This window comes from Eucyclogobius newberryi, unplaced genomic scaffold (genome assembly GCF_026437365.1).
Source record: "Eucyclogobius newberryi isolate DKJ021-1_F unplaced genomic scaffold, fEucNew1.0.hap1 SCAF_10, whole genome shotgun sequence".
Taxonomy (NCBI): Eukaryota; Metazoa; Chordata; class Actinopteri; order Gobiiformes; family Gobiidae; genus Eucyclogobius; species Eucyclogobius newberryi.
In genome coordinates, this window is record NW_027315724.1 from 32,290,588 (window position 1) to 32,308,214 (window position 17,627).

General features: G+C 44.2%; 1 protein-coding gene across 2 annotated transcripts in view; it reads right to left on the bottom strand.

Moving 5' to 3' along the window:
* Positions 1-9,295: 9,295 nt before the first annotated feature.
* Positions 9,296-17,627, bottom strand: part of ssh2a (slingshot protein phosphatase 2a) — an 81,118-nt gene continuing 72,786 nt past the window's right edge. For both annotated transcript variants that reach the window (XM_072455004.1, XM_072454999.1), the window contains 7 exons: positions 17,497-17,590; positions 16,479-16,607; positions 15,452-15,498; positions 15,158-15,304; positions 13,102-13,302; positions 11,779-12,841; positions 9,296-11,014 (listed from right to left, as the gene is read on the bottom strand). In XM_072455004.1, the coding sequence (XP_072311105.1) occupies positions 9,704-11,014; positions 11,779-12,841; positions 13,102-13,302; positions 15,158-15,304; positions 15,452-15,498; positions 16,479-16,607; positions 17,497-17,590 (2,992 nt within the window). In that variant the 3' untranslated portion in view covers positions 9,296-9,703. The remainder of the gene's footprint in view (positions 11,015-11,778; positions 12,842-13,101; positions 13,303-15,157; positions 15,305-15,451; positions 15,499-16,478; positions 16,608-17,496; positions 17,591-17,627) is intronic.

The window sequence follows — 17,627 nt, forward strand, 5'->3', positions numbered from 1 at the left end:
ATCACAGATGGTCCACATGAGACAGGAAAGGCCCAGGGTGTTCTCTATTATACAGATAACGTGATTAAGTCAATGATCTTGATGATCTTAAAAGTCATTTCCTCCATAGAGCTCAGTGTGAAATTTAAGATTAGATCAGATTAGACTTTACTGTCCCCGTGGGGACATTTGTCCTCTGCATTTGACCCACCTTCAGCACTCTGGGACCCATCTCCAGATCTGGAGCTGGGCTTGGTCCCTTCGCGGTGGAGGATCTCTTCTGATCTCTTTATTCTTTGCTCTTTTGAGATATGAGTCGGTCTGTGGTGCGTGAGGGAAACAGGGACGCACTGATAACGCTCTATGTAGTTTTATTCAGTCCAACACTTCACAGAAATGCGAGGTCTGTCCTTTCCCCTGGACGCTGCGTGATCTGAGGCCACGTCTCTGTCCTCCTCAATAACTCCGCCCCTCGGCTGCTCCGTTCGACAAATGCCAGGCGAGGATTTCAGCATCTTAAACGCACAGACTGTGTTGTGTCCATGTGATGTCACTGCATTTTAACACATGAAGTATAAAGCTTCACTGCTGCATTCATCCTGCTGAGCCTCTGAGCCTCGGGAAGCAGACAGAGGTAGAGCTCCGAGATCTTTTAAGCTGTTTTTAAGTCCATAAATCCTCACGAGACCCGTCAAAACGCATCAATTACAACCTCTGATTGTAGAGTAAACATTGAGGGACGTCTTTAGAGATGTCTCGATCGTAAAATTTGAATAATTGCTGAAACATGAGAGAGGAAAAGCTCAGTGTTTTCCAAATAGTTCTCATCCGTCCGATTGGATCTGTCCCTAGCAGTTGTTTCTATAAAATAGCTTTCAAATTGAATAGGTAATACAGTTCAGTCTCGTTCGTTCCATAAATAGTAGCTTTAACACTGTTGGATGCTTTTTTTGAGGCCATAAATATGCGCCGCATTCGAAGTAACATTCACACTCTCCTCTGTGTGCGTGATTGACAGCTCAGAAATGAACTTGAGGGGGGAACTGAACAAAACTGGGACCTGCCATTAAAGCACACTTCCTCCTCACTGCTGGACCTGACCCCCCCCCCCCCCCCCCGGCGCCCCCTACGGGTGACCTCTGGTGCCACAATGTACTTTTGACAAGTTTACAAGCAACAATACAACAACGTAATGAGAACAAAAAGAAAAGCGAATGCCTCTTGAATGTATGTCCGGTAGAGTTTCCTTTGTGCGCATGGGTTAGAGTGTGTTTTTCAAAACCAGCTCTGCAACAAGCCGCTTTGTTTTCTTTTATTGTGAAGAACAGGAAGCAGCAAAAGAGTCACGTTGACGCTAAATCGTTTTGTTTTGAAATGAAAGGGAATTTATGTAGTCGGATACATACATATTCAATGCGTTTAACAAAATCAAACAACAAAAAACCTTTCTGGTAGAGAGTAAACACTACCTGCTTGTCTCTGTGGAGATGTTGATGTGCTTGGAAAGTTCCACAGTATGGCATTAAACACATACATCTTGCATTTACACAGTTAAGAGGTTTTATGGCTGGAAAATACCATCATTTGCTCCACATTTTCACACATTTGACCTGTGACTTGTGGCGTTTCCTGCTTCTCTTCAGGGAGACAAGACACGTTTAATGCCCTACTGTGGAACTTTACACGAAAAACAACAACATCTCCATGGAAACAGGCAGGCGACAGGCCCTCCAAAGTCCGTGAAGTTACACAGCGCACCTTTGAGGATGCGATACAGACCAAATCAAGAGAAGAGCTCGCTAAATGAACAAATATTTCAAAACAAATATTATAATACTACGTTTTATTCATGTACTTATTTTGGTGAAGGAAAACACGCTACATACACTTCCTTGACATGATTGTGGATTTGAATGTGCACAAAAAACGCTTACAAACAGTTCAATAAGCTTCTTCAGTTAGTTCCGGTTGAAGCACAATGTCCCGATGTACTGTATTCTGCTCGTGACGGTTAAATATAATCGACTGTTAAGGGCTGGAGCACAAAGCGACAGCATTTTGGCTCATTCAGCTTCAGCCTAATTACGACACGAACCACCGATATTCGACGCTCGACTCGAGGGACGGCGTAAGTGAGTGCGACACGCGACGACACGCAGCGGGTTAAAGTCGTCGGTAACGTGCGGAATGGAAGTCAAACGTTTTCTTTTTCATCTGCGTACAGTAACTTAGCATGGTTTGCACCTCCGCACGGTAAAGTCAGTCTGCCAGCTTTGATTTTTGCAATACTGGATTCCAATTTGGTCTAAAAATGACAGTTTTAACTCATTAATGTAACTATTGAAACTAATGTAATAATGTAACAATAATTTTATTCTTCAAAAGTTATCGAAACAACTCAAACTGCTTGTCCCCATGAAGGTAATAATCCACAGTGTGGCTTGAAACATGTATATCTCCACGTTACAGGTCAGATCTGTGGAAAGGCGACGCCGCTCACAGTAACAACTCACGTTTTTCCAAGTTATTTTGACCGATAAAAACTGCAGTAATTCAACCAGTGCCAGGTCGATACGTTTGGCCTCACTGTGGATAATCCAAGACGGAGCGCTGACGTCTCCATGGTGACGAGCGACCCCTGCGCCAGAAAAGTTACACAGTGCACCTCTGACTGAATACAAAGTAAATTCACTTGCCCGACTAAAATGGCGTCCAATTTACGACAGCGTTTGACCGTTTTGCAGGTCTCAAAGCTGGTCTTATGGTCTCTTTTCCTTTTGAATACTTCAAATACAAATATACCACGACACTTTGACAGCACAACCCAATGAAAATGCCTTCTCTCCTGTTCAAAGCTTGCTTGATGGACACTTTTTTGTACTTTTAAAATGCAAATTGAGAAGCGTTTTTCTTTCTTTCTTTTTTCGTGGCGTATGCTGAGAAATACATAATAATAATAATGACAATAAACTTCTTTGCAACAGTAAAATATGTGCATGAACGTGTCTGTCCGGTTTGTAATCTCTCTCTTTCATTAGCTTTGAACCCGTTGGGAGCCGAGTGAGTTTTAGCTACAGCGCACGACTGTAACTTTGTGGGAGAGTGAGAGACGGTGGCAAAACCAATTAACTTCACACGAGATTGGGAGACTTAATTGTCAAGAGAGTCTGTTTTTAGCATCCTCCTCCTCCTCTTCCTCCCCTCATCGTCTCTGCATGTGTCTAGGATTCCCAGTGAATTACCCATGAGTCCTGTGGGGTTTGGCTCGCAGTTATTCTAATCTGGGAGTGAAAATGACAGGTCTGACAGTCCCAGAGAAACCGCGCCGTCCTCATTGAGATTCAAATGTTTGAAAAAAAAGGAGAAATACATTCAGGAAGTACAATTGTTCAAAAGGAGCTTCTTTCCTCGCTGGAGTTGTGGCAGGAATGAACTGCGGCTGTGACGTTTATGGAAATTATATCCTTTCCCGTGTGTTCGAGCGAAAGCCGAGCTATTTTTATGACAATATTTACCTATTGTAATACCAAGGTCAAAGGGTCAAAGGGTCAAGGTCAAAACAAAAGACTACAGATTACTTTTTCTAATTCATCACTCAAAACAAAGGTGCTAAAATGTAATATCTGGCTATGGTAAAAGAAATTGTGCGTAGAAATAGTTCTTTCAGCTGCATATATGTATTTTTGTGTGTGTTTTAAACTTAAATTGGTAAAAAATCAAACAAAAATGGATAAAGATGCCAAAATATACCCAAGTTTGCTGATTAAATATGCGATTGGCTTCAGAAGCATTGCAAAGTCTGTCCACGACAAGCTTGAAAATACGTTTGAAATCGACTTAACTATTTTAAAATATACTACAAACCAGTATTAAGCCTACAGCCAGCATTATTTGTATTTTAAAGATAACTATGTATTCTAGAAAGGCTGGTATCTTTGGATCGATGAGTTGGCCGTAACGGTGCAGACTTTAGAAATTGATGAATATTTATGTCGTGGTGTCTATGAAAAATCAATGCAACTTCAAACTCAAATTTAAACTGCATTATCGTCCACTTCAAACATCACTCAAACTTGTATTTATAGTCGATAAAGTAGACAGTATGTGCAGCCAGCGTCGTGTGAGTCCATCTCCCTGCGTCAGTGTCAGCGGGGGTCAGTGTGGCCGCTGTCCCGCAGTTTAATTACCCAATTGAAACAGTAAGTGAAATGTCAGCTGTAAATAAACCACAGCTCCTCCTCTGAAGAAGACGGGCTCAGCAGTGCATGGAAATAGTGTTTATAATCAACTAATAACATGGTGGTTTGACCTTAAAGCATTGCACACCTGTATTGAGACGTTTGTACTTCTGAAATATGGCACTATTTTCACATTTATAATTACATAACACCACAATTGTCTGTTTTTACACTAAATCAAATCAAATCAAATCAATTTATTTTTGTAAGGCCCAAAATCACAACAACAGTTGCCTCTGAGGGCCACAGGGAGAAATGAATCAACAATGTCTGTGGTGGCGATGGAGTCAGACAATGTCTGTGGTGGCGATGGAGTCAGACAATGTCTGTGGTGGCGATGGAGTCAGACAATGTCTGTGGTGGCGATGAAGTCAGACAATGTCTGTGGTGGCGAGGGATGATGTCCCAGGGTCCTCTGTCCTTAGACTCTCCTTCTCGGCCAGGAAAAACTACAAAAAAACCTCTTTGGGAAAAAAGCGTAGAAACCTGGAGGAGTTCCAGTGAAGGAGAGATCCGACTCTCACAGACGGACAGACGGACACGAGGAGACTGGAGCTGGACCCACTCTTCAGGCAGATGAGGGACCAACTGAGGCGAACTGGACCCACCCTTCAGGCAGATGAGGGACCGACTGAGGCGAGCTGGACCCACTCTTCAGGCAGATGAGGGACCGACTGAGGCGAACTGGACCCACTCTTCAGGCAGATGAGGGACCGTCTGAGTCGAGCTGGACCCACTCTTCAGGCAGAAGAGGGACCGTCTGAGTCGAGCTGGACCCACTCTTCAGGCAGATGAGGGACCGTCTGAGTCGAGCTGGACCCACCCTTCAGGCAGAAGAGGGACCGTCTGAGTCGAGCTGGACCCACCCTTCAGGCAGAAGAGGGACCGTCTGAGTCGAGCTGGACCCACTCTTCAGGCAGATGAGGGACCGTCTGAGTCGAGCTGGACCCACTCTTCAGGCAGATGAGGGACCGTCTGAGTCGAGCTGGACCCACTCTTCAGGCAGAAGAGGGACCGTCTGAGTCGAGCTGGACCCACTCTTCAGGCAGAAGAGGGACCGTCGGAGGCGAGCTGGACCCACTCTTCAGGCAGATGAGGGACCGTCGGAGGCGAGCTGGACCCACTCTTCAGGCAGATGAGGGACCGACTGAGGCGAACTGGAGCCACTCTTCAGGCAGATGAGGGACCGTCCACACAGGGCAGGGACCACTTCACCAGGGGAGGGGCATCTGGGTCCACAGGTCCTCAGGAGTGAGAGAAAGAAAAGAAGGCGGTGAACAGTTTGCAAGTGGAATCAAAAAATAAATATTGTTTGATAGCATAAGTAGTCAGAAGAAGAAGAGGATAGTGCTCAAGCTGTCATACTTCCCCCAGCATAGTTACTCCTAGGGCAGCGTAGCTAAAGCTGTGGGTTTATCTTTCTGTTCCTAACTACTCTGACCATAAGCGATTTCGAAGAGGAACGTTTTAAGCCTGGACTTAAATGAAGAGACTGTGTCAGCATATTTAACATGGGTCGGGAGCTGATTCCATAACACAGGAGCTTGGTAGCTAAACGCTCTACCTCCTACAGTACTTTTAGAGACTCTTGGCACCACCAGAAGGCCAGCATTCTGAGAGCGAAGAGCTCTGTTTGGATGATATGGTTCTATAGCATCTTTGAGGTAGGATGGGGCCATGTCATTTATGGCAAGAGTAGAATTTTGAATTTGATTCTAAACTTGACGGGAGCCAGTGAAGAGACTTCAGCACTGGCGTAATGTGCTCTCTTCTTTTTGTTCCTGTTAGTAATCTTGCTGCTGCATTTTGAACCAGTTGAAAGCTTTTTATGGAGCTTTTAGGACACGCTGCAAGCAGGGAGTTACAGTAGTCTAATCTAGTCGTTACAAATGCATGGATACGTTTTTCGGCATCACTTTTAGGCAGGATTCTTCTGATTTTGGCTATGTTACGCAAATGGAAATAGGCTGTTTTACAAGCTTGATTTATATGAGCTTTAAATGAGAGCTCCTGGTCAAATAAGACTCCAAGGTTTCTTACAGTAGAACTGGAGGTACATTGTCCAGTGTGACTATCTGCTCAGATAGAGAGTCTCGTAGATGCTTAGGGCCAAGCACAATGACCTCGTTTTTTTCAGGGTTAAGAAGCAGGTAGTTTAGTGTCATCCAGGTTTTTATCTCCTTCACACAAGTACTAAGTCTGTCTACTTGATCGCTCTGATCAGGTTTCATTGATAAATACAGCTGAGTGTCGCCTGCATAGCAGTGGAAGTTAATGCCATGCTTTCTGATAATGTTGCCTAATGGCAGCATATAAAGAGTAAACAGAATTGGACCGAGTACCGAACCCTGTGGCACACCGTAAATTACTTTAGAGCAAGGTGAGGAGCTCTGGTTTACATTAACAAATTGGAACCTATCAGATAGATAGGATTTAAACCAGCTGAGGGCTGTTCCTCCAACACCTACATCACATTCTAACCTCTGCAGTAGAATGTTGTGGTCGATGGTGTCAAACGCTGCGCTGAGGTCCAACAGAACCAGGATTGAGACCAGTCCATCGTCAGCGGCTAATAACAAATCATTTGTGACTTTAACTAGTGCAGTTTCAGTGCTGTGGTGGGCTCGGAACCCTGACTGGAAAACTTCAAATAAGTTATTATCCTGCAGGTGGCGACAAAGCTGTTTTACTACAACTTTTTCAAGGATTTTAGAGACGAAGGGAAGATTTGAAATAGGTCTGTAGTTTACCAATAGGTCGGGATCTAGATTAGGCTTTTTCAGAAGAGGTTTAATGACTGCATGTTTGAAGGACTGTGGAACATAGCCACTTTGGAGTGAAGTATTTATTATATTAAGAATAGGGTCTATAATTAGGGGGAGAATGTCTTTGAGGAGTCTGCTTGGAATGGGGTCTAGGACACAAGTTGAGCTTTTAGAGGACATGATGGCTGAAGTTATCTCTGCTTGATCAACAGCTGTGAACCTTTCTAGGTTTACAGGTGGATTTATATGGGACGTTAGATTTACAGCTTGGGCTAGTTCAGGGCTAATAGCGGGGGTAATTTCATCTAATTTATCTCTGATTGTTTTTATTTTATTGTTAAAAAATAGGAGGAAATCATCAGAGCTGAGTGTAGCTGGGATTGAGGGCTCTACTGCACTGTGACAGTTTGTTAGCCTAGCTACAGTGCTGAAAAGGAATTTAGTGTTACTTTTGTTGACTTCTATTAGATTTGAATAATATCTGGTTTGGGCCTTACGCAGAGCCTGCTTATAGGACAGCAGGCAACTTTTCCATGCTTTTAGAGATTCTTCGGTGTGAGAGCGACGAAATAATCCCTCTAACTTTCTAACTCTTTGTTTATGTGAACGCAGTTCTTGGTTGTACCATGGGGAGGCGCGCTTTGGCCTAATGACCTTCTGTTTTAACGGCGCGACAACGTCAAGAGCAGACTTCAGAGAATTCATGGTCAAGTCGACACATTGATCACTTAAACTGGGACTAAAACTGTTCTCAGCAGGATCACATGACATGTCACTGAATATTGGCTCTATTATTTCTTTGAATTTTGAGATAGATTTTTCAGATATTGTCCTTTTCATTATAACTTTATTTTGTGGGACTGGATGATCTTTAAGAATAAACTGAAAGGTAATTAGGAAATGATCTGACAATATAGGGTTTTGAGGGAGGACACTGAGGTCACTAATCTCTGTTCCATACGTTAGGACAAGATCCAGAGTGTTCTTGTGAGTGTGAGTCGGTTTATTTACATTCTGAGTGAAACCAATGCTGTCTAACAAGGCGCTGAAGGCATTACTGAGAGCGTCATCACTCATGTTCACGTGGATATTAAAGTCTCCAACTATAACTATTTTTTAGACACTATAAACACTAGTTTAATATGTTTTTGCTTTGTGTCCCCCCCTGTGACATCAACAGTCTCATCTGTGTTAATCAAGAACAAATGACAGTTAAAACAGAATCGATCCATGGACGAAGTAAAAGTGCCAAGTTGTTCACACGGAAAAGTCTGTTGACCAAATACACTTGCACTTGTGTACTGTTGTAATGTTGTTTTCAGTACTTTAATGAACAAGTCTTATGTAGTGCGTCATCAAACTGTTGTATTTATGAAACACACCATCATACCCAGATACACTTCTCATCTTCATGACATTTTCCAGAAAAAACACTACAGTTCAGATTTATTGGGCCAAAAGAGATCTAAGGAGTTTATAATAACGGTCTTAAAATACAGCACACATTTTCTGTTTATGACCTCACATATTGGTGTAAAGTATGTAAAATATTGTATGTTTTCAACAGCAAAAGGATTCTTGGGTCTGACTAAAGCAAACGAACGTGCAGTACTCGCTGTGGCCACTAGATGGACTCAGAATCAAGACAGAACTGAGGCTGATTCATAAAAGTCATTTTCAGGGGGAAAAAATCTAACTATATTTTTATTATTAATGCTACGTAAGTGGAAAACATCTATTAACAAACCGTAAAGTTGGTCTAATTATATATGGAACATGTTGGCCAATGAACTGAGCCTATATTTTTCAATAATTGTTAGAATCAGAATTGCAATCGTCAGTTTAGAAAATGTACAAACCAGGAACTTGCTTCGGTAGTAAGATGCAACTTACACCAATGAATAATAATAACTGTAAAATATATCATAAGGCATGTTTAAAATTAAGAGTTTTCTAATAAAATAAAAATATTCACAAAACTTACAATTCATCACATTAAGTTTATAATCAAATTGCTCGACATAATTTAATCATTTTCTAATTTATAAACAACTGAACAGGAGCAGCACAAGAGTGAGAGTGTGTTTTATACTGTAGCTTGTGATGGTAAAATACTATAATACGTCATAACACTTCACTCATTTAAATCCTCTGCTCATCTCTCTTCTCCCATTGTGGCTGGTCAAACACAAGTGTAATGAGACGCTTCCACCACCAGGGCGTTGTAGTCTCGTTTAAGTGGAAGAGAACGCCAGGCTTTCCTTCTGGAGAAACAAACGCGGTGCAAGAAAAGACACAGGCAAACGCTTTGGACATTGCTAAAGCCCCTTTATTAAGAAACAACATGTCAGCTTTTGTCCTGGTTTAAAACTCTGAACGGGAGACGGGACCGCTCGGCCCCGACCGAGTTCAGTGCAAAGAATACTCCGGATAAGAAACGGCAAATAAAAAGAACAACAAAAAACATCCGAAAAGAATATAAAGTGCATGTTTTGAGAGAGCGCCCTGTCTGAGAGAGGCAACGAGCGCCGCGCGCCGAGAAACGACATCGACGACAAGAACATTGAGAACATACATACAGTGATAATGCAGAATATGACTAGGTCTTTAGACGTTCATATTACAACCTGAAATCCAGTTTATTTAGCACATCCAGTGGTTTTACATGCATCCGTTTCTACATGCACGCCGATCCAGTTATTGGCGAGTCCGGTCTCGGTGTCACATGGTGTTGTACAGCACAGTGACGGCCCGGTGCTTTTTGTCGGAGGACGTTTTGCGAGAACGCCTGGCAGAGGTCGAGTGTCCCCTTCCCTGTTTCTGTGCACGCTCCGCCCCGTCGCCTACGTCCTCCCCCTTTTGGCGGCGGGACTCGCTTTGGTCGGGCGCGAGAGGTACGTCGCCGGGACTCGAGGTACGCGCCCGGACCTTCTGCTTTTTCTTCCAGGAGTCGTCGGTGCGCGGCTGGGATTTCCCGGAGTGCGACGACGACGGCGGCGTCTTCGTGTGCGACGTCAGGTCCAGGTCGTGCAAATCGTCCGCGGAGAGCTCCAGAGAGTCCAGTTTGGCCAACGATGCCGAGCGTTTCATCAGCGACGGCGGGGTCAGCCCGGCCTGGCGCAGCCTCGCCTCCAGCTCGACCGCTCGATGCCGGCGCGCGCAGTCCGACGCCGTTTCCTCCTTAACACTCTCCACGACGTCGAAACTCGAATGACTATGAGGCTCTTTACAAACGTCCGTGTCCATTGTGTCCGAGAGCTGCAGGTTCAGCCCGTCGTAAAGAAACGCTTGCAGCTCTTTTAGGGTTTGCTGTATTCTCTCCAGCTCCTGACTGCCCCGCGCTAACCGCTTTTGGGCTTCGCAATCGGGACTGCACCGCGACACACACAAACGCTTTTCGTCCGCGTCCGACTCCTGCGCAGTCGCCCCGTCCAGAGTCACGTTTCTGGGTGCTGCGTCCTGGCTGCTCGTGCACAGTCTCTGCGATGGGGTTGAGGTATGTAACGATGGCGATATCTCCGTTTGGCGTTCAGTAGATGCAAGCGCGGCACCCGAATCTTGGCTACAACTTGAATTAACAAAGTCAGAGTCGTCAAGTATTTGTACGTGTTTTTCGTCACCATTTTCTGGCGATTCTCCTTCTCCCTGAGTATGGTCCCGTCTCAATGTGTCCAGTAGAGGGCGCACGGGCGAGGTTTCACTGCTGGGCGAATGTAGCGGCGAGCGCGGACTCGCCGCCAGCATCTCCCGCTTGAGCTTCTGCTCCAGCTGCTTCGTGGCTCGCCGCACGGATCCGACCGGCCACTCGCCGGACAACGTGGAGGGGGCGGGGTGAAGGGTGGTCGGGGGGCTGGCGGGGGCCGGGTCGAGGGGAGGTTCTGGGAGAGGGAGCTGCAGGGCGGGGGCGGAGGTCGAGGTGGCGATCGTCGGCGGGGAAGGTGCTGGGTGCGTTATGGCTTCGATCTCGGTGACGATGTGGCGGACGGAGACGCAGTTGTCGGGCAGAGATGAGGCGTCGGGACCGTCGTCAGGCTGGTAGGGACGAGGGAAGAAAAACACAAGATTAGACCATTTATAACATGTAATATCGTGTTTTTACAAGAATGCGAAATGCCTCATTCGTCCAGGAGTGGTTTCAAACGTAGGCGCTTATACTTTGTTATACTATTACAACATTATATTAGGTGCTAATTATGGAACGTCAAGATTAACCGGTTAAATCGATCATCGTGATTATCCAGGTCCAATATAATAATACTATTTTAGAAGCAAAATTATGTAATTTCTATTCAATCAAAAAGTACACCCACATGTAAAGTTTTATGTGACACCAACTTTACTTTTGCATTCAGAAAGTTTGATTTCATAAAGCTGGTGCAGTATTTATGTAACATTGATGTATTAGAACGAAAGAAAATTAAGGATTTCACTTTTATTTTGTCATGTTCCAATAATCATGAATAATCGTTAAATCAAAACAGTCAAATTTGATATTGTAACATCCCTAGTGCTAATATTGTATAATGTTATGATTCAAATAAAAAAAAAAAATAAAAAAAAAATTGAAAAATATGTAAAAATAAATAAAGATGCTCAACAGAAATAAATAAAACTGCAATTTTAAAAGTGTGTTGTTTGCATATGTAAATATTAAGACTGCACTCAAGGATTTTTGTACTGCATATTGTTTTATCATTGATTTACACATTACGAAACTTCCCACTGAAGAACACAAACTGAAACCTTTTCACAAAACTAAACTGAATCGCTTCTATTGCATTAAACCGCATATTCACCTTTCCGTCCTCCTTCTCAGGTTTATCGTCGTCATTGGCAACCGTCTCTTTGTTTTCCTCCGCTGCAGGCGACGGGGGCGCGGCGTTTGGCGACGGGGGCGCGGCGTTTGGCGACGGGGGCGCGGCGTTTGGCGACGGGGGCGCGGCGTTTGGCGACGGGGGCGCGGCGTTTGGCGACGGGGGCGCGGCGTTTGGCGACGGGGGCGCGGCGTTTGGCGACGGGGGCGCGGCGTTTGGCCCCTGCTCCGTTTGCTTCTGAGCTTTTCCATCTTGAGCCAGTCCCAAGAACTTCTCTCTGGCGCTGAAGAAGTCGATACTGTCCGTGCTGCGTGCGGCCGACCCGTCTGCCTCGCCCCGACTTTCCAACGCGCTTTCCACGTCCAGACTTCTCGGGTTGTTGTTATCGTCACTTTGAATGGGACAAATGACAGATTCGGGGACGTTCGGGGTCAGAGGGGTCGTTTTCTCACTCGTCAAATCGGATAAATCTTGTATATCTGTATCCGTAGACGCCAACGTCGGCAAAGATGCGTCGTCGGAGCTGCTTTTTTCAGGCAAATCCAGGGACAGTTTGAGTTCAGGCACTGAGTTGGCGAGTTGCGACGTGGCTAGCTGGGCGTGTGGCATCGTGGGAGTCGAGGGAAGTATGTGGATGGAAGGCGGCGGGTGAGGTAGAGCTACGGGCACAGTTACGGCGACTCGAGCCGAACTGTCCGCGCGCTCCTCCGGGATGACCGTGGCAGCCCGCGGTCGGGGCAGCCTCGCCGGGACAGCGCGCACGTCCTCCTCCTCGCGCGACGGCGAGTCTCCCCCGTCGCTGGAGTCGGGAGAGGAGGAAGGGGAGGAAGGGGATGAAGGCGAGGAGCTCACAGGGTCGGAGGTGAGCGCCTGGAAGACGGCCACGCCCAGGAAGTGATGCAAGGAGGGCGAGGAGGCGATGCTGTTGTTGTTGTGCGAGTCGGCGCGCATCAGGGTTTGCGACGGGGCTTTGCAGGACGGGTCGGAGCGGTCGGAGAGGTCACTGTCCGAGTGGGAACGCCAGAGTTTGTTGTGGCGCTGTTTGCTGCGGGAAACGAGAGACGGGGCGAGGTGAGAATATAACGGCCAAACAACAAGTCGCAGATCATTTGATAAAGTAAGTTTGGATAGTTTACGTTAAATACTACGACTGCAACTGACAATTATTTTAGTAATCAACAAGTCAGCCATTTTTTTCCTATTGTACGAGACAATTTCATTCAATTTTGAACCAACTACATTTGAATACGGTGATTGTTGCCCTCCAGTTTGATGATATGACATATTTAAATGACAGACGCGTACCTGGCGAGCAGTATTCCCTGGTACTCCTCGAGCTGCTTCATGAAGGAGGGATTGGGTTTGGTGACGGAGCGTTTGTCTTTGACGAAGTCCAGGGCCGTGTCCAGGTTCCAGCCGTACTCCTTCATGGCGTACGCGATCACCGTGGAGGCCGAGCGGCTGATGCCCATCTTACAGTGAACCAGACACTTGGCACCGGCTTTTCTGCAAGACACAAGAATAGCAAGGATTTTAGGACATTATATTCTCTATTATTTCAATAGTTATTGGCTTTGGAGTCGGTGTAATCCCTCATTCGTCCAGGAGAGTTCCCTCGTAGAAAAATATTCAAGTGTAGTCATCTGGACACCGGATTGCGAGTGCATAACGAACAGGATTTGACGGCAGAAATGCTCAGAAACAGTCTGGAGATGATTTATAGAGCGAGCAGAAGATCTGAGAGCTCACGAAACTGGGAATTTTGAAACTGAGTGTTTTCTGAGGCTCAGAGGGAAGAGGACTTATTAAACCGGATTCATCAAACAAGCGTGGAAGAAGCTAAACACAACCCCGGGTATGTTTTTGATGAGGGAACAATGTTATAATATGGTTAAAAGCTCAAAAAAAGCTGGTAACTACGCACGACTATAACGGCAAAATCACAAATAACATTCACAGAAAAACACTGACTTAAAGACGGGGAAATGTAAACCAAAATCCATGTCAAATGCACTTCTACACACGTTTTAGGTTCACACTTCACATGGTAACACACACGTTTTAGGTTCACACTTCACATGGTAACACACACGTTTTAGGTTCACACTTCACATGGTAACACACACGTTTTAGGTTCACACTTCACATGGTAACACACACGTTTTAGGTTCACACTTCACATGGTAACACACACGTTTTAGGTTCACACTTCACATGGTAACACACACGTTTTAGGTTCACACTTCACATGGTAACACACACGTTTTAGGTTCACACTTCACATGGTAACACACACGTTTTCGGTTCACACTTCACATGGTAACACACACGTTTTAGGTTCACACTTCACATGGTAACACACACGTTTTAGGTTCACACTTCACATGGTAACACACACGTTTTAGGTTCACACTTCACATGGTAACACACACGTTTTAGGTTCACACTTCACATGGTAACACACACGTTTTCGGTTCACACTTCACATGGTAACACACACGTTTTCGGTTCACACTTCACATGGTAACACACACGTTTTAGGTTCACACTTCACATGGTAACACACACGTTTTAGGTTCACACTTCACATGGTAACACACACGTTTTAGGTTCACACTTCACATGGTAACACACACGTTTTAGGTTCACACTTCACATGGTAACACACACGTTTTAGGTTCACACTTCACATGGTAACACACACGTTTTAGGTTCACACTTCACATGGTAACACACGTTTTAGGTTCACACTTCACATGGTAACACACACGTTTTAGGTTCACACTTCACATGGTAACACACACGTTTTAGGTTCACACTTCACATGGTAACACACACGTTTTCGGTTCACACTTCACATGGTAACACACACGTTTTAGGTTCACACTTCACATGGTAACACACACGTTTTAGGTTCACACTTCACATGGTAACACACACGTTTTAGGTTCACACTTCACATGGTAACACACGTTTTAGGTTCACACTTCACATGGTAACACACACGTTTTAGGTTCACACTTCACATGGTAACACACACGTTTTAGGTTCACACTTCACATGGTAACACACACGTTTTAGGTTCACACTTCACATGGTAACACACACGTTTTAGTTTCACGGTTCACATGGTAACACACACGTTTTAGGTTCACACTTCACATGGTAACACACACGTTTTAGGTTCACACTTCACATGGTAACACACACATGTAAACAAACCTGTAATATAAAGTAACACAAACCCTGAGTACAATGTTATTAATCGTTTTTCCAGGTTGTTACTTTGTACGCGATGAGGTGAAATGATTAAACAGCATTATTCGTTCATGAGTATAACAAAGTGGCTCAAAATACCCACTTGGCTTTGGTGATGAACTTGTAGGTCTCGTTCCAGTATTCCAGCAGATTTGTGGCCTCTTCGTCGTAAACTCGGATGTTGTGGTATTCAAACAGTCCCGGGAAAAAGTTGTCTATCTCTCTGGTCACGTTCAGGATGTACTGCACCCTGAGGTGAAGGACAGAGGAAGGAGACGGGTTGAGAAAACCACCACTGAATCTTCTGGTGATTAAAGTCCTGGCTGCAGACTCAGCGGTGCGAGAAACTCATTTAATGCTACGGTGGAGTCCAGAGTTATGAGCGTATTGAACTTACCCGCTGTTCTGCAGCTCGTCCAGGTTAGAGGCGTTCCACTCTGAGCCCTGGAGACAGGGACAAGACAGTATCAAGACAGTATCAAGACAGGATCAAGACAGGATCAAGACAGGATCAAGACAGGATCAAGACAGGATCAAGACAGGATCAAGACAAGTACAAGAAAAAGACAGGATCAAGACAGGATCAAGACAGGTACAAGAAAAAGACAGGATCAAGACAGGTACAAGAAAAATACAAGACAAAAGACAGGATCAAGACAAGAAAGACAAAATAACGACAAGATAAAGACAAGATAACAAGAAAATGACAAGATAAAGACAAGATAAAGACAAGAAAAAGACAAGATAACAAGATAAGATAATGACAAGATAACGACAAGCTAATGAAAAGTCAAAATCAATCAATATTTGCAGTTCAGATTTGTTTGCATTAAATCAATTGTCAATAAATCACATACATGACCAAAGTATCATTTTATTTTTAATTAATAATAATAAAAAAATCATCTTGAACTGCAAAATATAAATATAAAAACATCTTGACAACTAGGGATGTCAAGATGATGCGGTTCATAATTATTCAGGACAACACAATCATAAGTCAAAATCATAATTATAGTGACTATTTTAGAAGCAAAATTGAGTCAATTCAATCTGGACTTCAAAATAGTTTAGTGCTTTTCAGGCGGCTGTTTATATCACAACATATTACTTTTACATTCAGAAAGTTTGACTTCTTAAAGCTGGTCAGAACGGTATCAGAATCAAGGATTTCACCTTTTTCACTTTGTGTCAATAATTGTCAAAATGGTCATAATATCGTGAGGTTGTGACATCCTGCAGAGCTAAACCTGATCACAGTTCTCCAGACCAAAAAGAGGAGGAAAACCGTGTCCCAAATGTAGGTGGACGGTTGGTTTTATCGTCAGGGGAGCGCAGGCCTTTATCGAACGTGATGTTATAATCTAATCAGAGCAGATTAGAAACGAGACTCTTCTTCTTTTTCTTCTTCTTCTGCTGCTTACCAGAAAAACATGGTCAAAGATCTCCGTGGGGCTGTCCATCTGCCCCAGGATCACGATCATCTCGTTGTCGATGAAACCCTTGAACTCGCGCAGATTACACACCATTTGCATCTCCAGCTCTGTGCGGATCTGGAGGAGAGAGAAAGCCTTTTGAGGACCACGTTTGACAGATGGTAACCACGGAGACTAAGAGACTCATGGAAATGTTCAGACTCTTCAACTTTGGGCCATGTTTTTGGATTCCAAGTCCTGTATTCATTTATTATAGAGTTTATGAGTGCATAATAGTTGATAGGAACAGTTATGTGAGGCTGTAAACACACGCTTTACCAATACATTATTCGACTAAAAAGGGGGTTTGGCAAAAGCTCCATTACCGTATTCTCTGCACTATAAGGCGCACTTAAAAGCCTTTAATTTTCTCAAAAAACGATTTATAATCCAGTGCGCCTTATATATGGATTAATTCTGGTTGTGCTTACTGACTTTGAGGTGATTTTGTGTGTTACACGTTTTGTCTTATATATGAACAATTATCAAAAATAGACCATTCATCGACAGTCCGCCTTATAATCCAGTGCGCCTTTTGTGCGGAAAATACGGTAATAATAACTATTAATATGATCTCTGTAGATGACCCAAACAGCAAAAAAACATTAAAAAATCCAAACATGAAACACTAAAGACAAATTCTGATTAAAGTCTTGATTTACTCCCAAATCCTCTCAATATTTCCTGCTTTTCTGCCGTTATCCCCTTTAAAAGTCGTAAACCAAGAATCTACAGCCCTACGACTCTGCCAATGGAACAAAGACTTCCTGAATTCATTGTGACGTTACAAAGAAGGAACGCCACCGTTTCCTGCTTCTAACGAATCAACTCTGCGGCCAAAATGATACTTAATAAACCCTTCCCGCTCACAGATACAAAGAGGAAGCCATATTCTGTCACTCGAATCACATGTCGTGCCAATGCCGTGTGCTGTGATGGTTTTTAAAGTCACATACAAAGTCTTTACCTCTTTACAGGTGACGTTCTCCAGGTCTTTCTGCATCATGATTTCCCTGAGCCTCATCTTGATCAGACGCTCCGTTCGCTCTCTCTCCGTCGGGCTGCACAAACAACACAAACAAAACACCTTCATTATCG